This window comes from Cydia amplana, chromosome 6 (genome assembly GCF_948474715.1).
Source record: "Cydia amplana chromosome 6, ilCydAmpl1.1, whole genome shotgun sequence".
NCBI classification, from domain to species: Eukaryota; Metazoa; Arthropoda; class Insecta; order Lepidoptera; family Tortricidae; genus Cydia; species Cydia amplana.
In genome coordinates this window covers 4,037,539-4,061,920 of record NC_086074.1, presented here as the reverse complement: position 1 = coordinate 4,061,920, position 24,382 = coordinate 4,037,539, and the positions used below count along the sequence as shown (strand labels likewise).

The window sequence follows — 24,382 nt, the reverse complement described above, 5'->3', positions numbered from 1 at the left end:
GTGGAAAAATTCACTGTCTTGGGTGGGAATTGAACCCACGAGCACTGAATGCTCTTCCATCTGACAGTGAAGTCCCACTCAAGACAGTGAATTTTTCCACTTTTAATTTATTTCGAAGCTTAATAGCATCGTTCGCAGACGTTTCTGCTTAATACAAAACTAATTTCGCATTAATTATATACAGAAATCGCGCAAGTAAGCCAGACGAACCTTTAAAACATGAAGGTTACCTACATTGACATCGTACGCCTAAACACGTTGACCGCAAAAACGGACCCAGACGGGCGCGGTTACAGTTTAATATTAACCTTCGTGGATTTTAATAATGTCCACAATGGCTCGTTATATATAATAGGCGTGGCGTTAAAAGAGTTCTTGGCGTTGTGTAGGTCGCCATACACTTTAGTTGTCTTTGGCAACCAAAGTTGGTGTGTAGGGCATGTGCAGCCTGCCACATCACTAGAAAATAAAACTATAAAAATATGAAGATAAGCAGTCTCTATTGTTCACTCGTCTCTCGCCAGTGATACGTGGAAACTAACTCACGACATGTGACAATATCACTAGGATATAAATAAAGTTCGAAACAATTATGCAATATTGAGCGTTAGTACCAAAAAGTCAAAAGAATTTTCCAAAAAAACTTTTGTTACAATGAGCTTGTAAAACGTTTGCTGTAGCAGCTTTTAATTTCAATTTCATCACAGTAAATGTAATTTTGAGGTGAAACTTTCGTTTCCCTTAGAGCAATAGTTCCCAAACTTTGCCTCGAGCCAAGTAAAAAGAGCCCTTATAAATTTTGTGACGGTTCATTGCTTTAACGTTCGGCGCCGTTTAACTCGTTTTATTGCTATATGCGGCTTTCCATAAGAGAAGGGTCCTAATGCTCATGGAGCATAAGGACCCGTTAGGCGCGGAACGCCACATATCTTGGAGTTGGGAACTCGCCTTACAAGGAATCAGGTGACAAGCACAGATAGAGGTATTTTGAACCAAGAAAACTTACAATTTCTGTGGATTTTACTGTACCATATGCTTTTAATGTAGCGCGAACCAACTCTGCGTGTCTTTTGCAATGACAACGTGTGAACATGTCATAATTAATGACAAATTTCTATGAAAATATGTTGTTTATAATGGCACTCCCTCACTAAGTTCCATTCAAAGTTAGTTTTATTTGTAACAAGTCTTTCTTGATTCAAAAAACCTATCGTACTCATGCGACACCTAACGGTAGTTTGTGACATTACACTTTAAATAGAAGAGACCGCAACGCACCAGGTCTCGACTTGGCACTCATTATATTGCATGCTCATCAGGTTCAACCAGAGACATTATAATAACAGACTGTTAATTTTCATACAAAAAATGTGTTATTTCGTATTCAGCACCTCTAGATGGTGTTGTGAAATTTGCTGAGAGCCGTTCACTAGATGGCGCTGTTATTTGAGTATTCGTAGCGCTATACAAGGCTATAACGTATAATGACGCCATTTACAGAGACTACAACAAAGGAACGGGTATTTGTATGAAGATTAGCATTGTTTATTATTTAATTGTGTCTGATATAAAAATTTATTCACTTACGCTTTCAAAAATCGATATTATACTTGTCACTTGGCAAAAGTTTTGAGCATAGATACTACGATTCACTATTAACTCTAAATCCGAGTAATAATAACGATTTTAGTCGTTTAAGTAACAATCATTCGATGGACTTCGAATAGCCTAATGGAGCATTTAAAACAATATTGCTTTACACAAATTTGTCCATGACAATAAGTCTACCCCTACTAACTGTATACTATACAGTCCCCTACGTATACTCGTAGAAACGTATCCGTTAAAAACGTGATCATAATAATACATTGTTCCAAGTGCAAAATCTACATTTTTTGGTCATAAATATACTGATATACAAATATCGTTACGATAGACTATACATAGTTTTTACCATTTATTATTGGTAAATAAATACATGTCAAATTACATATTTTACAACAATTAGGCCGCGCGGAGGCCGAGTAACTAACATAACTGTCTTTCATATTATGCACGCTTCCGATATCACAATATAACACTATCACTGTAACATGAGTGATTCAAGGTTACGATTAAGGATGGTGTCCTTAACCGAGTTGAAGACGACCTCAATGTTGTACGTGTCTATGGCTGTTGTGAAGTGGTGATAGAGTGTTGTCTTTGGTTCCCGGCGAACGTTCGCGAACATGTCAAGTAAGAACATTTGCACGTCGGCTAAGTTATGTGGGTCGCCAGTGAACTGGGGGTAGTACCAGCGAATGTCCGTTTCCTTGCTAGCGACCTTTTTCGCTAGCAAGTCTGACTTGTTGAGGAACAGGATTATGGAAATGCCTTTGAAGTTGACGTTGTTCACGATTGTGTCGAAGATGTTGAGCGCCTCTTCGAGACGATTCGTTCTCCTGAAATAATAAAAATAGATAAATTAGAAAAGCGTAAATACACCGAACACCAAATAGTTTGCTAACGTCTCACATGCATAAATTAACACATTCAGTGCCGAAAACCCGACTATCGGGTATTTTATGATTTCGTTCCCAGCCCGGACGACCCGATAGTCGGGATCGTGGTACTACAGCTTTATATGACGGAAGTTTTTGTGGTCTGGCGCGGATGTCTTGTTTTGCTGGTTCCTTGACCGAATGAATGTATATAATATCTAAGTTCTACGTCCATACATCTTAAACTTACACACTACACAGGCTCTCTCAGATTGAACACAGACAAATTGTGTTCAATATTTGCGATAAAAATAAAAAATATACAAGTAAATAAATAACCATTTTTGGTTCATGCCTTTAAGGTATATTCTAGGCATATTTTAATAAGTAGGTGATAAGAAATATGAAGAAATGTACTGTGTCACTTTTATTTAAAACTGGCATTAAGTCTAGCAGATCTTTTCTATTATAAAACCAAACATAAGACGTGCCCATATAGACACAAGATATCTTAAATTCCAGTGTGTCACCGCCATCATGAATAAGCATCAGAATTGCGTAAAGCGGATTATGCATAATTATGTACACCACAGATACTTATGCGGCTGAGTCATTTGGTGTTTATGAGCAAGGAACTAGTTTAAATCTGCCCTATTTTATTTTTATTGCAGTTATAAAGTCAAACCTGGGTAAATGGGACCTGAGGGCCTACATACCGTGAAAAACGAAATGCCTCTGCTCTTGCATATTCGAGAGATAGAAAAGTAGATAAAGATTTTATTTTATTGTTTGCGGTTTGAGAGCGCATTTGTCGCCTGCCACGTGATTAACCTAAGTTGAAGCATGCGTTGCGATAATACATCCGCTGCATAACGGGAAAACCTCGAATAAGTAGGTAATTAAAAAAAAATTGGAATTAGGTACCTCTTCCAATTAAAATTAGTTATGAAACTTCGTACTATAGGTATGTCAATACAAATACGAGGTTTAAGTGGATAAGATAGTTTATGATAAGCCCATATTCGTTCTTTAAAAGTGCATGATAACATACGGAAATTAACCCGTATGAAGTCGGGTTGCTTACACTTTTCCCAATTTCTATTAGGTCAGTGTACAGACATTCGTAAACCAGTCAAATTAAATATTTCATTAATAACTAATTAGCTTTATTGCTTTGTTTTTGTTTCACACAATAAAATGGGAAATAAATTTTATAAATGACCATGTTCATAGCTTAGCATATATTTGACTTCAGAAACTAGACTTAGGAACTCAAAATGATTGATACCATTACCATGGAATTCCCTTTGCCCATGTTTCACTGTATGAATATTCAAAGGGAAGACATCCGCGGCCTCGCGAGGATACCACAACTAACTACGATTTATAATTAGCGAAATTACATAAGCGATTAAAATTTTATGATGTTGTTTGCCTTCGTAAAAACAAGTATGTAAATATCGATGACGACTTGGCGCCCGGTTTTAAACTGCAATAAAAACTTATTCAAATATTAAACGTCACTCTTGTACGAGTTCTTTTTAGAAAGAAACTGCATTATCATCTGCTTTCATTTAATCTATAAAGGCTCTTGAACTACTTTCAAAATGAAATAATCTCTCATCTCATCTCTTTCACTCCAGCTACGACTATGCAAGTGTGAATGTGAAGTTTTACGATCCCAGTCGTCATTTTGGTTTGCGGATAGTATAGTCGACATCAGATAGGTATACAAAAGCGGCCGAGGTGCTCAAAAATATCTGAACACGCACTCTAGCGCCTCGATAATAGTAAAGTGTTCAGATATTTGTGAGCACCTTGGCCGCTCCGATATATGTGATGGCGGCTGTACAAAAGCCTACTGTTCAACGTATTGTATTTCCGCCGAATCGTTTCGAATTTACCGTGACGTATTTCATGACTCGCTTATAATTTTTGCACATGAAATTGCTATAATTGAATATTTTTAGTCACCATGTGGCTGATTTCTAGTCACGTAGACAGAAGTGTGGTTAATTAATACCTTGTAAAACGTGGGAGACGGCACTAATAACCTGAGTAGGCTGACTAAAGTGGTTAAGATTGAAATGACGAATGAGTTCCCTGGAATTAATTACATGTTTTCAGAAATTAATGTTCATTTCATTTCAAAAGGGTGTACTACGATTTAAGTTGTACAATTCAGAATTACTCATCTGTCATTAGCTACAAGTAGGTAACATATTTTTATAAAGTTTTCGACATGATCTTTTGTTCGTTTCTTATATTAAATGGAAAAGTACAAAACTTAGAATTTTTCTTTACGATTAATATGAAAAATTGGCCCGCTTGAAGCGTGGGTAATTCTATTCTCTATAATGGAAAAAAAACTAGTTTCTGATTAACTACTATAATAAATGAATAAGGAATGGACTGGCGCATTGTTACCGACGATTCCTGCATAGTTTGAGAACGTTGGTGCCATATAGGTATATAATACTTCTTGAAGAAAGATCAGCAAGTTGTAAAAAATGGTTTGCAAAATTATAAACAAACTAACAACAAGCGAGGAGATTAGGTACTGTAATGAGATGAGGCATACATAATGTGGCAACATGATGCGTACAATACAATGATGGAGTCACTAGGGTGACACATCTAATTGGATACAGGTATACCACATCATCATTGTTCTTACAAATGTGTGTGTATATATCTTTTAATATATACACACACATTGTATAGTAAGCGTTTAAAAATATATTAAAGATACACCAGATGTCATTGGTAGGCTTGTGGCAGCGGATATATTCAGCGGCAAAACGCCTCAAATCTAAACCAACGTTCCTAACTTACTAGTCTTCGGACAACCTGCGGAACTGTTGCCTCCCTGTAACACTTACTTACGAATTTACAAGTGCGGCAGAGAGGCAACACGTCGAACGTGGTTCGCGGTAGGCCCTTTGGTCGAACTCCGAAGACAAACCGAGGAACAATATCGACGTGACCGAGTCGAAACACTGCGTCCACTTCTGCCGCTGCGTCCTCTGCTCGCCGACATCGACGAACATGAAGGGCACATTGTTTATGTTGATAGTAACTAGTGTAACTACGGAGATGCCTATAGCCTTGTGTTAGTAGAAGATGTATCAACTCACCTGTCTTCAGACAACATCTGGTCGAACTCCGACGAAGACAAAAGGAACAGTATCGACGTGACCGAGTCGAAACACTGCGTCCACTTCTGCCGCTGCGTCCTCTGCCCGCCGACATCAACGAACACGAAGGGCACATTGTTTATGTTGATAGTAACTAGTGTAACTACGGAAAAGCCCATAGCCTTGTGTTAGTGAAAGATGTATCAACTCACCTGTCTTCAGACAACACCTGGTCGAACTCCGACGAAGACACGAGGAACAATATCGACGTGACCGAGTCGAAACATTGCGTCCACTTCTGCCGCTGCGTCCTCTGCCCGCCGACGTCGACGAACACGAACGGCACATTGTTGATGTTGATGGTGCACTCGGAGATGCCCTTAGTGGCTTTCCGGCAGTGTAGGATGTCTTGGTGGGAAGGCATATAGTCTGGTCGCGCTATGCGCTCCAGTTCGTCGAAGAAGTAGCTTACAGAGTCGCTCTGGAAATAAAAAGGGAAGAATGTTATGTACCCTGAATATTAAAACTTGATAAGCCTTTTCAGCATAAAGTGTTTTAGCTGAGGACAAACGCATTTTTACTATAATAAGGTTAGCATGAAGAGGTGCGAAATATTCTGTTTGAATATCCAATAAAATTTTAAAAGCAGCCTTCCCTGTACCGCAATCGTTTTCCGGTTTAATCGCCTTCTAAAACTCGGTGCACGTAGCATAATCTTATTGTGATATTATCAACAGGTGTACAGAATTGAATGGCACATGGTGAAATCCCCTGGCCTGATTTGGTATTCTGTAGCATTCTGCACCCACACAGACTGGGCTGTTAGCCTGTTATTAACCACCATTGCAGTAAGAGGACCAGTATAAAACCGCCTGCGACAATTTATAACGGCCGAAGCCGAAAGGACATAATCTAGTTAAACCCCTAAGGGCCACTTGCATCATTTCACTAACCCGGGGTTAACCGGTTAAACCGTTAACCCAGTGTCAAATTGTACTGGTAACCATGATAACTCCAGGTTTTACCGGTTAACCTCGGGTTAATGGAATGGTGCAAGTGGCGCAAAAAAATGAGCAAACTAAAGTATCAAATAGGAAATTTGATTAAAAAAAATAAAAGACCTTCTAGTTAAACCCCTAAGGGCCACTTGCATCATTTCACTAACCCGGGGTTAACCGGTTAAACCGTTAACCCAGTGTCAAATTGTACTGGTAACCATGATAACTCCAGGTTTTACCGGTTAACCTCGGGTTAATGGAATGGTGCAAGTGGCGCAAAAAAATGAGCAAACTAAAGTATCAAATAGGAAATTTGATTAAAAAAAATAAAAGACCTCCGCAGGTTACGATTATTCGATTTCTAGTCATACTTCTAAGAGTTAGGTATTCTAGTTTGTTGGATGTGAAGATGAAATGCAATATAAGGGTCAAGTTATAATGACCAATCGAGTTTTTGTGAATCGTATAGCTGCTGATTGCTGACTCGGCCGCAGGTTTCATGGAACGACATATACTGGGAAGGTTTCGCAATGTAGACGGCGGTTTGTCTACACAGGTCCTAAGAATTGTTGGCTAACTAAGCACGTAACTATATTTGTACTTCCTATGTAAATACCTATTAGGAGAACTGTTAGGTATGTTGAGTTCTCCGTTGAACGGTCCAAAAAAGGAAATTAAAGTAACCTGTTAGTAACTGTATTTTTACCATCATCGTCATCTTCCTCGCGTTATCCCGGCTTTTTGGCACGGCTCATGGGAGCCCGTCCCGCTTGGCAAGTAATCCCAAGAATTGCCTAAGGCACGAGTTTTTAAGCGATTATCAAAGATTATTATTTGATTGTATAAAATGTGTGAAGTCTAAGACGAAATTTAAGCTTCGATACGAACCTAGTTGTCACAAAAAATGGCGCCCACAGCGGGAACAACATTTTTTTGTAGACTGTACATAATTACATATCTTACAATCCGTTTCATATCTCTGATTTCTACGTACCTACTAAAAAGCTCGATAAAACATTATTCAATCCCTCAAGCCGCTGCAACTGTATTTTAACGTACTTACAAAAATACTGCAAAATGTTTGTACTTAACAAGGATTCGCTAAATACATGTCAGTGGCCCACAGAGTGGCTCGTCACGGTATTCGTTGTGGATTTACCGTATGTGTCGTAGGTGCGAATTTACACTAAGTCACTTCTGTTCTGTCACTTCTGATTGGTCCAATTTCGTGACTCGCTGTTGTGGTATTTCACATGTCTAAGTCAAATAATGTTTATACAATGTTATTTTATTTTTCTTCAGGTACCATACTCGGCGCTGCGCGAAGCATTCACGAGACGGTTATCAGTATCACTCAAAACAGCATAGCGTCGTCATCAATTCATAATCTTCCTAGAGTTGTCCCGGCATTTCGCCACGGCTCATGAGCCTGGGATTCGCTTAACCACTAGTCCTAAAAATCGGCTTAAGCGCTTTAGTTTTTACTAAATTTCATCTGACCTTCCGACCCAAGAGGAGACTAGGCCTTATTGGGATTGGTCCGTCTTCCTCATGATGTTTTATTCAATATGGTGACGTTTATAACGCGCAAACTTGCCCGCTTAGGTATAATGCGCAAACTTGCCAACCCTAGCGAGCTGAAACTCAACGTGTTTTACGTTAGGGATGAACAGCATATTTACCCTCAGTAGTCAAACATAGGTTTTGTTAGACAGTGGAGCTTCTGTACAATTAAATTGCTTATTTATTTTGCACTGTATACTTGGGCCAGGTAACGTGGCAGATTTAAGGTTCCGTCACACAGACGCGTTTTCCGGGCGAGGCGTGAACGGGGCGTGAGCGTTTTATATGTAAAAAGCGGCGCACCCCGCTGACGCCCCGCCCGAAATGCGCCGGTGTGACGGAACCTTTATAATGATTATGAAACATGTATTGAAATTGGGTTGTATAATGTATTTGACGTTTCATGTTTGACGATTTATTCAAACTACAAGTCATTAAATTCAATAAATTCGCTTCAAGTCTAGGCTTAATCTGATATCAACACGAAACCAAAGCACTTTCATGGTAAGAACGTTGCCCAATCTAGGTTACAGCGTGCCATACTAAACGTTTAGTCTATCTATAATTACGAAAAGTAAGTCATACTTGTCGTTGACTGACGCTGGTATTCGAATTTGAATCTTGTGTCATTGACTACACGGTTCGAATTAGGAATAAGATGTCACAGTCAGAGTCTAATAAGTCCACCAAGATTACTTGCCAACGTTTAAAAATAATAACACCGTTGCGTTTTGAGTGTCATTGGAACCATAAAAAAAAGGGAAATCAAGTGTACATTCTAATGGCGTTATTCATAAATGGTTGCTAACTTAATCAGTTGATGATTGTCGTTTGTCCCTATCTGTCGTTATGCCATAGAGAGGGACAAACGACGATCATCAGCTGATTAACTTAGCAGTCGTTTATGAATAACGCCGTAAGAAACAATCAGAACCAGACATATGGTAAATTCTGGCAGATGAACTGCAGCGGTTCTCAAAGTGATTGGTCCTCGATGGTTAAAGCGCAGCCTCCTTATATGGACCATCTAACCTCCTAAGGCCCAAGGTCCTACCTAAAGTACTTATTCGTTCGATGAAATTTAAAACATATTCAATTCGAACAGAGTCGCTTTTGCTTTGTTTCGTTCAATTTTCAAACAACGCAAAATCAACTCTATTTCCTACACTACAGGTTCAAATTTCAGTGGCATATTTTAGATTTTTCATTTGTATGGCTGGGCCTTAGGAGGCTAATGCAAGTGGTCTGTCCGAACGAGTGGTCAAGCCGGTTGAGTCCCCTATAAATTAATGGTGCGACGTAGACATCTCTGTCGTCAATATTAAATGTTATTAATTAACTAATGCGGTAGTCGGGCAGATAGTGATTAGTGATTAATTACTGCTGCCGTTCTGAAAGTGTACCCATAAGCACAAAATAGATAATAGTACGATATAAGGTGCAATGGAGTAACTTCGAAAGCGGAATAATTTAAAAAATGCATATATATACCTAGTAAAAATACATAGCAGTAGCTTAGCGTGTTAGGGTAGGCGGGGAGCTGACCGAGGAATTCAAGGTGATGACCGGTCTAAAGCAAGGAGATGCCTTATCGCCCGTGCTCTTCAACTTAGCCCTTGAACACGTTGTCCGGAAAGTCTTAGAGCTGGACACAGGGCTGGAGCTGAGCGGCAAGCACAAAGTGATAGGGTACGCGGACGACCTTGCTTTATTAGGGGAAAGTCGTGAAGAAGTAGCGCAGGCAGCCAGTGTCTTGGAGCGAGAGGCCTCTAAGATAGGTCTCAGGATTAACGAATCAAAAACTGAATACCTCCACATGAAGCGCTACAAAAATACACGAGTTCAGCGCGAAAGTCTCCATGTTGGGGGTACCGTCTACCGTGGAGTTGACAAGTTCCGGTATCTTGGATGCACCATTACCGATACAAACACCAGGGAGGAGGAGATCAATATTCGCATCCAAAACGCCCTGCGATGCAGTGCAGCCCTCCATAAAGTGTTGGTGTCTAGGATTCTCAGCAGAAATACTAAGTTAAGGATATATAAGACCGTTATCCGACCAATCCTTATGTATGGTTGTGAGGCCTGGACACTAACACAAAAAGAGGAAAGTCAGCTCCTGGTAGCGGAAAGGAAAATTTTTCGGAAGATCCTGGGACCTATCAAGAGAGACAACGGCACCTGGAGGATAAGGAGAAATGCCGAAATCGAGGAGTTGGTGGCCGGACCCAATATCATCGGCGAAACGAAATCCCACAGACTTCGCTGGTTCGGGCACCTATTGAGAATGGGAGAGGACCGAGCTGCCAAGAGGGCGTACCTGGGAAGACCGACTGGTGGCCGCCCGGTAGGTCGGCCCAGATACCGCTGGGGAGACAGTGTGGAAGCGGATCTGCGTCAGCTTCAAGCCGATATTTGGCAGGAAACGGCGCAGGATCGGGAAAAATGGTATGCTCTCGTTTCGGAGGCCAAGATCCTCTTTGGGTCGCTGAGCCGTAATAGTTAGTTAGTAGCTTAGCGTACGCGTGTTGTTAAGGTACCTACCTAGGTATGAAGTACTTCTGGTTATTTGCCATGTTCAAAATTACCGCGCTTAAAAACAAAATATCTGGGCGACTGTAGCTCTGATGCTCGGAAAACATAAAAAAAACTCAAAAGCGCGCGTTTTCCCAGAGATAAGACCTAGCTAGATCGATTTTTCGCCCCCCAAAACCCCCATATAGCAAATTTCATCGAATTCGTTAGAGCCGTTTCCGAGATCCCCGAAATATATATATATATTGACGACCGGTCTGGCCTAGTGGGTAGTGACCCTGCCTGCTAAGCCGATGGTCCTGGGTTCGAATCCCGGTAAGGCCATTTATTTGTGTGATAAACACTAATATTTGTTCCGGAGTCATGGATGTTTTCTATGTATATAAGTATGTATTTATCTATATAAGTATGTATATCGTCGCCTAGTACCCATAGTACAAGCTTTGCTTAGTTTGGGGCTAGGTTGATCTGTGTAAGATGTCCCCCAATATTTATTTATTTATTTATATATATAAATAAATATATGTACAATAATTTCTCGTTTAAATGTATTAGATTAGATAGATAGATAAAAGCGAAGTTGAAAGACAAATACAAATCCAAAAGGGTGACCAAAAATATTGAGAACCGTTGATGACCGTTCGGTTCACGCGTCCCATTGTCGATTAAATATATTGACACCGATCGAACATGCGGGTTGTGTTATTGAGAACGCTAACCTACTACTGAAACAAACCAGTACATATTAAATTGTATTTTTTGTAAAAAAAAATGTGAAATATGGATATCATTAACTGCCTGAAATAAAAGCTTTTTATATCCATTTTTTTTAAATATGACTTTTGTATTAAGCTTATACCCTCTCTGTCGAATGATGGTCCTCATGAACGTTCCTTCAAGTCTATTTTGGTTGGATTTTATTAAAACAATTATTAAAGAAATATGTTGTGCTAAACTTCTCTACAAACATTTTACGTCACAACTACATCATTCGACGCGAGAGATATATATAGTTCGTCAAAGGACTGTCCCATTTCAAACATAGACAGAGATAATCATAATATATTTGTCTTACACTAGTACTAGCACCCAAAAGAAAAGGATGAGTATAGTTTTCCTGGTTCTTACTAACTGACAAATTATCATAGTTTGACTAACTATAGCTACCACTATTAGGGGGTCAGCGTATACTAGACACGGGGAAACACTCAGGAAGAAATGTTTTGTGATTAAGATAGATGGGATGTGGTGTGGGAAGCGCCCGCTTAACACACAGCGGGATAAAATTTACTATTATGATATACCTATAATGAAATTAATAGTTGTTTATAGTTGAAATACCAGACTTTAACATTTTAATTTTGATTTGAAATATTTAAGCGCATCTCGCTCGCACCAATGTGTCAAGAATGAACAAGATGCAATGTTAGTAATATTAAATGATTGCATCTCGCTTGCACCAATACGTAAGACCGAACAAGATGCAATGATAAGGACTAAAATTAAATAAGAGATCAGATTTCAAAATTTCAAATGACTCTCCTATTAAAATAAAACGATATAAAAGGCTCAATCAAACAGCATACACTTTAAACCAACTTGTACACGACATTCTTAACTTTTTCTTCTTATAACTAAACTTAATATGTATTGCTCATTTAATAGTATAGAATATACACCCATATCCAGGTATCATAAAATTCTTTCGATAAGAACACAGAATCGGTTTATGCGCCACGCCCGATGGCACAAGACGAACGTTGTTCAGAACGATAAAATGGTGCCGCCTGCATTTCTATCGATTAAATTAAATTACGGTTTGATCTTTGTTTATTATTGTAATATCTGGGAGACCGAGCTTTGCTCGGTAAACATTTAAAAACTCAAAAATTAGCGTTTTCCCAGAGATAAAACCTAGCTAGATCGATTTTTTGCCCCCGAAAACCCCCATATACCAAATTTTATCGAAATCGTTAGAGCCGTTTCCGAGATCGCCTAAATATATATACATATAAATAAATAAATATATAAACAAATAAATATGCAAGAATTGCTCGTTTAAAGGTATTAAAGTCTATTTTTTTATTCGGTAGACTGAAATGACAGTTAATAGTATGAAATGACATTTCATGTTCATACTATTAACTGTCATTTCAGTCTACGGAATAAAAAAATAGACTTTAGATAGATAGATACTGAAGGAAACAAAACAATGCGACATTAAATAATCACGAGTATTGACTTCGGAAAAAGAATGAGAATGAAATAATGACGTCGCACCGCACGTTTAAATTAAACACTTGTGTGTTTTCTATATCTTAGGCTTATTAAAAAAAAATGGATTGGGAATTTGAGATGCCGCTTATTCATAAACTTCGCAAGCAAACGTCTGTTAAATTTTGTCTCTTTCTAACAGGAATGTCAAAGAGACGGATAGGGATATTAGGGACAAACGATTATCAACGGATTGGTAGATTTGACAAACGTTTATGAATATCGTTAATACGTTTTTCTACTCCCGTCCTTTAATTTGTCATTTAAAGGGTCGTGCACACATCTTTAAAATCCTATCTTAAAGTTGTCAAGACAAGTCTTTAGTCTATTCACACGGATAATCCGTCACATACCCCAGAGCAACATATACCTACGTGCATATGCATAAAGTTCAATTTCAGTTTTGACACTTCGGTGGCGTGGCGTCCGAGACTGCTTTCGTGTTTGACACGGCGTCGAAAAGGTTAACATTACACTTATCTAATTCACCAAAGTAATCATTGAACTTGGTTTAACTTTAAATCTATATTAATTTCAAATCGAGCCGTATTTCGCTCCGCAGAACTAGCTCGCCGCTCATTGAAACAAATCATTGTTTGAAATAAACAAACCATTCATTCATTCATTCAGATTACGCCCTAGATTATCTGAACCTAGCTAGCCAGCTACAACTGTAAATCTCATAATAGTGGCGGCAATTTATCTTGTAATAATGTTTGAACTATGCGTTATTTGCGTTTGTAAATTCAGCTATAAATCAGATCACATACCGAAAGATCCGGGGATCCAATTTGCGTTGGTTCTGTTTTTTTTTTGCGTTTAATTTCTGTTATTAGTTGGCCTAACACAGGAGCGACGCGACATTATCTCGACCGCGAGATAGACTACCCGTCCGTATCTAATTAATGCAACTGGAGTCCATGCTGTCTATGTCGCGAGCGAATTACTGTTGCGCCGTTCCTATGCTAGGCCTTTTGTGATTGTTGCGTCAGATTTTTATTAGCATAAAAATCGAATAAGTATTACACAAATATAAACCTTACAAATTACTTTACTATTTTGCCCTTATGAAAATTATCCGTGTAGACACGCGAAAGTTCTTAATCTTGTTATGGCGTGTCATCGCATATGCTAATAAAATGTCAAGCGGAATAGGTTTGGGTATACTCGTATTGTCATAAATTGTTAGTTGATAATCGTAACTCAGTAGCTAATACTATACTATTTATTACCACTACTTTTAGAAATCGCTTGTCTATATAGGTACCAAATCGATACAGAATTACGACTTCTGTTGTATGTAGGTATTTGTTACTTAGTGACTTGGTTGGCAGCGGCGAAATTAGAACAAACGATGGCTTTTCAAACGAGACATTTCAAGTAACGGATTAAGCAAAATAAGGCGTTTAGATACGCTATGTAGTTTTGTGAAGGCGCCATTTCAGCTAACCAGTATTGTAAACGAGAAAATACGTAATAATACAATTGTTTGAGCATATACACAATCTTCATTAACTGGAAGGCCGTGCCAGGCGTCCTTAACCTCGGAAGTCGGAGCGTTAAGTCGTTAAGTCGGACGGTATCGGCCTGTCAGTTGTTCGGAGCTGTACACTTTTTGTTCTGACAGGCCGATATCGTCCGGCGGACTGTTAATCAGTGGGCCCCTTAAGATACAATCAATGTCATACACATACATACAATATAAGAATAAGAATTGTTTATTGGCACATACATGAAAATAAAATAGAGTTAGAATTACTTACATAATAAAATAAAACAGTTGTCAAATCATTATCAATTTAAACACAGAACAAAAGTGAGAAGATTCTTTGTATAGGCAAAGGGTTCCAGTCTCAGCGTGTGTCGGGCCTAGATGCCCGGCGCCGGTTTTCAGACCGGTCCCAGACGGTCGGATATTAAAACATTTATTCACAAAAATCGATTTGCCCCTTCTTCGCTTCCTTCCTTCGCCCGGTGCCTTTCCATGGCAAGAGTGACCTATATCTCCAAAACAAAACCCCGCAAAAACCTCCGCGAAAAATAATAACCGAAAAATCTGTCTCTCTACCGTTCGAATATGCAAGAACGATAGAGGCAATAGCGAAATTGCGATTTTCGTTTTTCGTCTGTCATCATGTCATCAATACAGTTAAAAACTGGGGCATTCGCTGATCAGTTAGATTCAATAATTATTAGGGCGATTAATAGATATGTATAATTCCGACTGTATGTCCTATAGGAATCTCATAACAATCCCTTATTAAAAACTAACTTTGCTTATTTGCAATAACTAATTATGATACATTTCTAAAGCGAACATTGATAACCCAATCAATTTGTTATAGAAAGCAGCACCCTATGTCGTAACACGCTAAAGAGCAATGAAAACAGGTCACTTAGTATTCAATTCTCATTCAAAGTATACCCGTTATAGTTGGCGTTGAGTGTATATCCGCCTTATGAAACACGTTGTTTATTTACAACTCGTATGAATCATTAGAGAACGTTAATTAAGCCCTAATAGTGCAAAGGTTCTTTTTCTTCACACTCAGCAATTAGTAAAGTCAGATAATATATCGGGGCGGCCAATGTGCTCAAAAATATCCCAACATGCACTTTAACGTCTTGATATAGATTATAGACTTTTTTGATATCTGACTTTTTTTGACGTTTTGATATAGATATTTGTGAACACCTTGGTCGCTCAGATATCTCCGATGAATAAAGACGCAAGATGCCTGTGCCTACTATGACAATTAGTAGAATTATGTTTGTTCGAGATAAGATTATCGAACGAAATTACATTACTGTTATGCAAAGATATGAACACATGTCTTATATGTACGTGTAATTTAGTGCGTCCGCTGTCAAAGATATGTACACGCTTATGTGCTTTATTCCATTGTAATAAGACGTGAAATGTATGTACAAATATATTTGAAGTTCGTACTATATCTACTCGTATGCGGTGATTCATTTAATTGTGATGTAAGTGTAGGGAACCGAGAGGTTTTTTATTCCATTTCGCAAAAAGTGGATTTTAGTCTGTTCCGGGTGGAATTCTGTACGCATAGCGCGTAGCCATACATCTCTGGCCTTAATTCGGAAATTTCGGAATATCACGTCTGTTAGGACTGATTTAGACGAGACGGCGCGCGAACTCGCATGCGATTTTAGTTACATTGCGGAATGTTGGTTACGTCCAACTCAACCGACCGATCAAAAACCGCAATGTAATAAAACTCGCATGCGAGTTCTCGCATCGTCTAAATGAGCCCTTAATCTCGTAAAACCCAGAGCAATTTTGGCGCTTTTGAATTTGGAACTTTCTTTTATTTCTATACGATTTCAAAACTGGAATTTAATTTGTACTTGAACAAGTACACGGGGACTTACGAGGGCAAATGTTTTGGGTTATCAAAGGAGGAGTGTCTTTTCACTCTTTTCAGGGCTTTTTTGTATGGTTTCCATAGAGAAATAAGCCCCTTTGAAAAAAACCCTCCTCAAATGGGAATAGACGCATGTTGTACAGCCAGAGATTACGGCTGGTATATTGACAACGTGTTAAAGTTGTTAATGATTTGTTGACAAATAAGGTCAATATAGGTAACTGTGGCTGCGGGATAAGTGTAACTGCTGGCCTTCATACCAGCTACCGCGAAAACCGGAATTCGCAAATTGCGGGGATCTTTCTCTTTTACTCCAATGAACGCGTAATCAGATTGACAGAGAAAGATGCCCGCAATTTGCGATCTTAGATTTTCGCGGTTATAGCCCACGGCATGTTTACACATATTGATACTAAATAATCAGGTTGATAGTTCGAGTTCATCAATGAGTTTTTAATCAATGTTTTATATTATTTTATCTTGTAAAACCCATATTACGGTGTTTAAGACCTGAAATAAATGATGTTTATTTTTTTTTATTCATTCATACATTTGCCACTAAACGCAAGTAGCAAATGTACGAACTCGAAATAAACCCTAATAAATGTGTAAACAGGCCCCAATGTGAAGCCTCACTTAACCCGCAGCCACACTTGCCCCCATTGATGCTTGCTACCTATAGTAATATTAGTCGGCTACAATGATTTAAACGGTCCCAGATGTGGTGAATCACTCGTGTAGACAAATACCTACACCATAAGTGGTTGTACGTTTTAGTGTAATAGAGGAAGAGCAGATTGTAGGACGGTGGTAGGACGTTATTACAAGCTTTTATTTCGTTTTCCGTTAGTCTATCTATACTCGTAAAGTGTCATTCAATAGAACTTGCTAACTATGTAAACAAACCGCCATACTATAAATTGACACTGAATGTCAATTTACTACTAACTTTTGTTTACATAGTTAGCAAGTTCTATTGAATGACACTTTAGTCGTTAGTCGTTATTTTGTATCTTCCTTCTGTGTAACTTTTATTTTACTATTTGTTCACTGTACGTTATTTGATGTATTTTTCTTCTTGTCTGTTACCCTCCGTGATTCTTCTCACTTGATGGTCTCATCGGAAGACCAGCGCTGGAAGCCACCAGCAACATGCTGAGATGAGGCCATTTCGTGGCACTTTAATTTTATTTTGTGTTTTCTTTCATATTATGTATTGTCTGTGCTTACGAATAAATTCTATTCTATTCTATTCTAATCAATCCCACAGAAGCAGTAAAGAGGGGTCAACTTATTACGGAAACCTATAAAAGTGGACCCGTCTTTGCTGACCCTGAAGGCATACTATATAGATTAATTGGAATGAATTTTGCATGCTTAGTTATTAAGTTAAAATAATACAGCATGTTTATAAATATTTAATTGACACAAAAATTAATCTCAAGAGCTAAACTAACTGCCATCAAACTGTTTCGCAGTTTGGCAGTCCTATTTGAAATTTGAATGTAACACCTATGTACCGTGTCTTATGAAAATAAATAATAATAATAAAACCCCTTTTTATATACCTAACATTAGTAGGTTTTTTGGCAGGGTATTTTATTATCTTTAAATTGAACGTACCGAAACTAGCCCCAGTAGCTGCTGGTATGCAGCAAAATAACGCTGACTGGACCATTTAAATCCACTCGTATCAGAATAGTTTGACCTAGGGAAGAATTGTGCGTACCGACCCTGAAACCGCACACATTAATTGTCTATTAGAAAATGGTATTCTTGGGAACCATGTTCTTAAATTTTTAGACACTAGGCAGTTTACGTCGTGAAAATCTACCAACCGACTGATTAAAAACCGACCGACTGAGAAAAATCCCTAATTAGTAATTAGACTTATTTATTTACGGATGACTAACTAAGTAATAATCGAAGCAGTGTCATGCCCCTAATAGGGTGTATTAGGGGCATGACACCGCTTCGATTATGGAACTAGATTTTTACCCGCCTACGGAAAATACAATTTCATTGGTTTACCTATGGAATACTATTACTTATTCTGTGCCTATGGTCTTTTCTTGATGTTATTGGCCGCTTTTTATGTATTGACCATAATACCAAAATCAGTCAGGTATCGATTTGGCGGCTATTATTGGTAGCAACGACAAAATCAAAATTAACGTACTAATTTCAATATAAAACAAATCGATATAGGTATCGATATGGGTATGCAGTTCATTGTAAAAATAATGCGATTCGTTATAACACATTTTTGGTACGGAACCCTTAAAACAAGCAGCCTTCCTGTTATTGTACAGTCGACATCAAAGATATATTATGTTAACACTTTTGCACCCTAACTACTTTGTAATAAGAATAAGGCTAAAAAGGTAAACATATCTTTGACCTCGACTGTACAAGAGGATTACAGAATCTCGATGTTTCTAATTTTCAATAAACATCATTTAAACGCCATCAATAACTGTAGGTCTTTCAAATTACATTAATTGTATTTGCAGAGTTTTGTTGTAGCTAGTTTTTTTTCGACCGAAGGTATAGCTCTAACCTAATTAGCATATTCGGTCCGTATTCAGGTAAGAGTTGGAAACCGGCGACGCGTTCTGACTTCGTGTCGCCGACTTCGAATGGTACCTTAGGCACCTACTCCATAGAAATACATACATAGAAACCAGTCGTGTCGCCGCGACGACGTGTCTGCATTGTCTGCAATCGCGACACGTCGCGCGTCGCCGGTTTCAAACTTGTACCTATCATTCAGGGGCGTATTTTGAAATTTGGCGCCCCGGGCCAATACGTTTCGCCGCCCCAGAAGTCAAGGAAGAATAACAAAATTGCAATCAGCAATGCAATGCATATGCCGCCCCATGCCGCCCCTGAGGGTTGGCGCCCCGGGCCATGGCCCGGTTGGCCCTAGGGTAAATACGACCCTGCTATCATTTACCAGAGCCACAGAATAGGTACCAAAATGAATTATTCCATCTAACGCCGCGATTTCGTCTCGTAGGTATGAACGTATGAACATACATAATTGTAATTACATTCCTTATCTCTTTAGATTAGTCGTAGTTAGTAGTAGCAATAGCAGCCGACACATTGATTTCTAAAACATCTTTAAAGTATTCAAGTGATTTCAATCTTAGAGGTTTAATCAGAAATACAGATAGATGTGTAAAATATTTTACGTCACCCTAGGCCCGTAAGTGGGATTTTTTTCCCGCTACGCGAGAAGGAAATCTTACTTCCCGGCCAAGGCAAGATCAATATCAATATTCTCGAATCGTATAATAACGCCCGACTGACACCTGTATCCTACTACTTTATTATGTCTCTGGCATTTGGCATTTGATCCTCACATAAAAGACTATGAATAAAATGATACCAGACCAATCCCTACTAATAATAAATGCACAAGTAACTCTGTCTGTTCACGCTTAAACCGCACCGATTTAAATTAAATTTAGCCTGGGGATGAACAGAGAAGTTTTTATCAATCAGACGAAGTCGCGGACAAAAGCTAATTAGATATATGAATGCAAGTGCGATGCAATGAAATAGAAAGTCAATTGGTCTTACATTTTATAGTTTATGAATACATCTATAGGTGGAATTACCTATAGATAACTATTGCATGATAAATGTTATGCATATGTAAATCTAGTAGCGTTAGATCACGTCCGATCAATTTCTTCATAGGCTGCTCTATTACAGACATTTAATATTTAATATCTGGGAGAATGCGCGTTTTCCCAAAGACCTAGCTAGATCGATTTATCGCCTACGAAAACACCCATATAGCAAATTTCATCGAAATCGTTAGAGCCGTTTCCGAGATCCCGAAATATATATATAAATAAATATAGATATAAATTAATAAATAAACAAGAATTGCTCGTTTAAAATGTAAATATTAGATTAGACACCGTGGGACCCATTAAACCGAGATACTTCTAAAATGTTTGAATACATCCCATTTGGGGATCCAAGTTTGCGCTATAGTAATGAGAATGATAATACAAATAAGGAGACAATTATTCTTTGTGACCTTGAACTTCAATTCTTTGGAAACATTCGCAAGTACAGTCAAGTGTACACATACGGGTGCATACACATTACTCAAAAATATGTCTCAAAGTTCTTAAGTCCCCGACACAAGAGCTATGGGACATATTATTGAGTAAGATGTGTGCACCCATATTTTTACCCTTGGCCACTAAAGCAAAATGTTTAGTGCGGTTGTATTCATGTAAGGCCCACCATACATTTTTGGCAAGACTGAGGTTTTCAAAGAATGGAATCTTAAAATGAAAGGAACATGCCCAACCATTTTTATCAAATGAGCTATAGTAGCTCTACAAACATGGCGAATCTTTTGGTTGCTCAGTCTAACCAACTTTATTGGCAAGGTGCGAAGTCGGTGAAGGGGGAAGTGGCACTGATCGTCACAAACACAGGTAATCTTATGGAATGTCCGACATTAGTACTAGCGGCAGCCGCGTGAACTAATTTTACTTAGATCATATAATATCTCAAAATCAAAAAATATCACCCTATAACATAATTATTTTGTATTTATTTCTTATGCAGAGTTTCTAGGACTTTAAGGCGATGAGACTTGAATCATGATTCCTTTAAATCTAGTCTAAACCATTAAAGGGTTAGAGAAGGAAATCATTCCTCGCGTGTCAGAAGCCAGAAACCTGGGAGTAATTATGGACGAGAAACTGCAGTTTGAAAATCACGCTCTTGAAACTGTACGTAATTGTTTTTACCGCCTCACAGTTTTATACAAGATTCGGAACTATTTAAGTGTTGACATGCGAATAAAACTTTGTGACACCCTTGTATTGTCTAAACTAAACTACGCGGATACGGTAATTGGAAACTGCTTGTTATCTCGTACAAAAACTCAGCTACAGAGGCTTCAGAATGCTTGTGCCAGATTCTGTTTTCCGATTCCACCGCGAACACATGTGACGCCGTTTTTAAATAGTGGCAATATGCTTAAGATGGAGGCCCGTAGAAAATTACACTTTGCTTCCCTCTTGTTCGGGATTATGCTGACCAAACAACCATCGTACCTCTATGAAAGACTCACGTTCTCCCGTAAACACGTAAGGCAAGCCTCCCGCCTCATCTGTCCAAGACACAGGTCGGCTAGTTTCCGTGGCAGCTTCCGGTACGCAGCCACGCGGTGCTGGAACAACCTCCCGCCACCAATAAGAAATGCCAGTTCACTATACGTGTCAAATCTAAACTGAAACTACACCTTCTCAAGGAACAAACGATCTCCACCTAGCCGACCTACCCTCACCTGTATTTATACCGACCTCTGTGTTATAGAGTTTATATAGACATATGTATCTATTTATGTATTGTACAAATATTTATAAATAAACATGTCCCGGTTTTATAAACAAATTACAGTGTCAACTGCACATTCTGTTGTATTCTGCTTCGGTTTTGTTTTTATGTTCTGTGTTGTTTTGTGTTTGTTTTAAGTGTCAATGGGTACACTGAAAATCAGCGTCGTAACACAACTCATGTGCTACGACACATGCTGAGTGTTATCCTTTTCTGGAACCCCTCGCAGCACTGTTACTTACCTACTAATTTACCTAGATTTAAGCCTATTTTAGTGTTATTGTGTATGTGTGTTTCGAATAAATTATCATTCATTCATTCATTCATTCAAGTTAGGCAAATATCCTAGCTGTGACTTTAATCCATCCGGAGCTGCCGGAGGCATAGCATTTCTCCATGTTTTCGATTTTTAACCGACTTCCAAATCTCAAAAGGAGGAGGTTATCAATTCGGTAGTATGTTTTTTTTTTATTGCAATTTATTTAGCTGCCAGTCCTGTTTAGTATATGATTGGTTTATTACCTAATGTGTTAATATTGGTACAAACAAGGCAGGCTAATGCATATTGTTTGATGTGACTAGACACAAGACAAACAACCATAACAATGATTCATGTGGTTTGTTTCCAGTTATGAAATCACAAATTATACAGGAATGAAGAAATTCTTTGTTTATTTAATGAAAACAAAGAAATTGTTTTAGACAACCAATGTTTGAATGATTTGCTTTATGAGTTATGAGTTTATTTGATTAGGTACTCAATTTTGCATTTAAATCTTCATAGTATTTATAATCTAGCTAGGCCTTGTTTCAAATAAAGTCAAAAAAAAAAACTTTATTTATTCAGGCACTTCTTTAGTGGTATCCACTTGGTAGCTATACTAGCCCACCTATCTGGATGCAGGCAGCAGGCACTTGTGTAGTCTTAAGGCCTGTCTCCATATTGCGCGGCAAACTATCGAACATTGGCTCGCGAGGCAGCCGTGCATTTGATCGAGTTGGCTCGCGAGCCAACCCGGTATCCATTGCGCGCGGCTGCCTCGCGAGCCAATGTTCGATAGCTTGCCGCGCAATATGGAGACGGGGCTTTACAAGAACATAATAATAAGCATAAATCTGCAGGATGTCTGCTACATAATTTTTAAGAGCACAGCTGCACTAAAACAGTAACTGATAAAACAATTCATGTTTGTTTTGTTTCCATAAGTCTTTAATTAATTATGCAATATAGTACAATTATTAAGAGGAAAATTTAACTCGTAAAAACAATGAATATTTTAAGTATTTTATACTTAATTGAAATATTGAAAGCAATCACAACACTACAATTCTAAAGAACTCATTAAAAACGAATATCTTTGTATGTCACTTAATGATTACACAAAAGATAAATATTATATTATTACAGTTATTGATACCACCTCCCTAAAGTTACACTTAAGCACAAGTGTTATTACACCCTAATAAAATGTAAATAGAAAAAACCCTGGCACAATTATATTGGCAAGAAACTGCATTGTCCACATTAACATTCAGGAAAGACCACACCATTATTATTATTCACAGCACTGTCTTTGTTTATGTCATGATTTCTTTAAAAATTACAATGTGTTGACTGTTAAGTATCATAATCTACCTGCATAAATGAATACCAATTATGCAATAAGATTAATAGGACAAGTAAGTTTAGTCACTACAAAATAAACAAAGGATGTTTACTTACCAGTTGGAACTCTCTCCGCCTGTCATAGGCCCTCTTGATGGCCCTGTCGAGCCACAGGGAGTGTATGTGCGGCGCGTAGTGCATGAACAGCCGGCTGTCCAGCGTCTGCGTGCTGTTAAAGTGCAACGCCTGCTGTCCCACATCCAAATTTCTAGGATTCTCCCACGGTATCGCCAATTTGTCCCTCGCGTCAACTAGAACTTGTATTCCTTTCACTATATTCTGATATATCACGTGCTGGTACTCCCGCACCAAGTCAGGCTCGAACTTCACTTTGTGTATGATCCTCATCTGTTTGAGGAATGTCGACTTCCCGCTTTCACCCGCGCCGAGCAGCAGCAGCTTCACCTGCCGTCGCAGTGTCTGCTTGTCCTTCTCTAATATCCGGTCGATCTCTTTGCTCCTGTAGCGCTGCTCGATCTCCTCCGGAGACAGCTTCAGCCGCAGCCAGCAAGTCAGCGCCTCCGTACAACAGGTACATGACCACAAATCGTTGGCCATTTTGCATGATTATCTACGCCCATAGAAAGTGAAATTAAGCACGTGATGTTAAACACATCTTAAACGGTTCATTGTACACATATTATCGTAATAGCACTACGTATGCACTGATAAATATTTTTTTAAACTCAATTCAGAAATATACACGCATTCCAGTAATCACCCCTCCCAAACTCAAGAGAAAACTTGGGCTGCATCATAGACAAGTTTTGATTGACGTTTTAGCACACCCAACATGATTACGTAGGAAAACTGAAATGTATTACTTATTTACAAATGAGAACAACTTGATGAAGAAATAAATATAACGAAAAAATGTTTTACTTTGACGTAGTTAGGAATTTTATTTTCAACAAAGATTAAACGAACGAAACCAAAGACAATTACTTGGGTTGAAAGGGCTACT

General features: G+C 38.5%; 1 protein-coding gene across 1 annotated transcript; it reads right to left on the bottom strand.

Annotated features, from left to right (window-relative positions):
- Positions 1-1,614: 1,614 nt before the first annotated feature.
- On the bottom strand, positions 1,615-24,214 carry LOC134648682 (guanine nucleotide-binding protein subunit alpha homolog). The gene is made up of 3 exons (XM_063503184.1): positions 23,476-24,214; positions 5,830-6,098; positions 1,615-2,441 (listed from the first exon to the last, which is right to left on the bottom strand). The coding sequence occupies exons 1-3, from the start codon at positions 23,974-23,976 to the stop codon at positions 2,084-2,086; spliced, it is 1,128 nt and encodes a 375-aa protein (XP_063359254.1). The 5' UTR covers positions 23,977-24,214; the 3' UTR covers positions 1,615-2,083.
- Between the last annotated feature and the right edge of the window lie 168 nt (positions 24,215-24,382).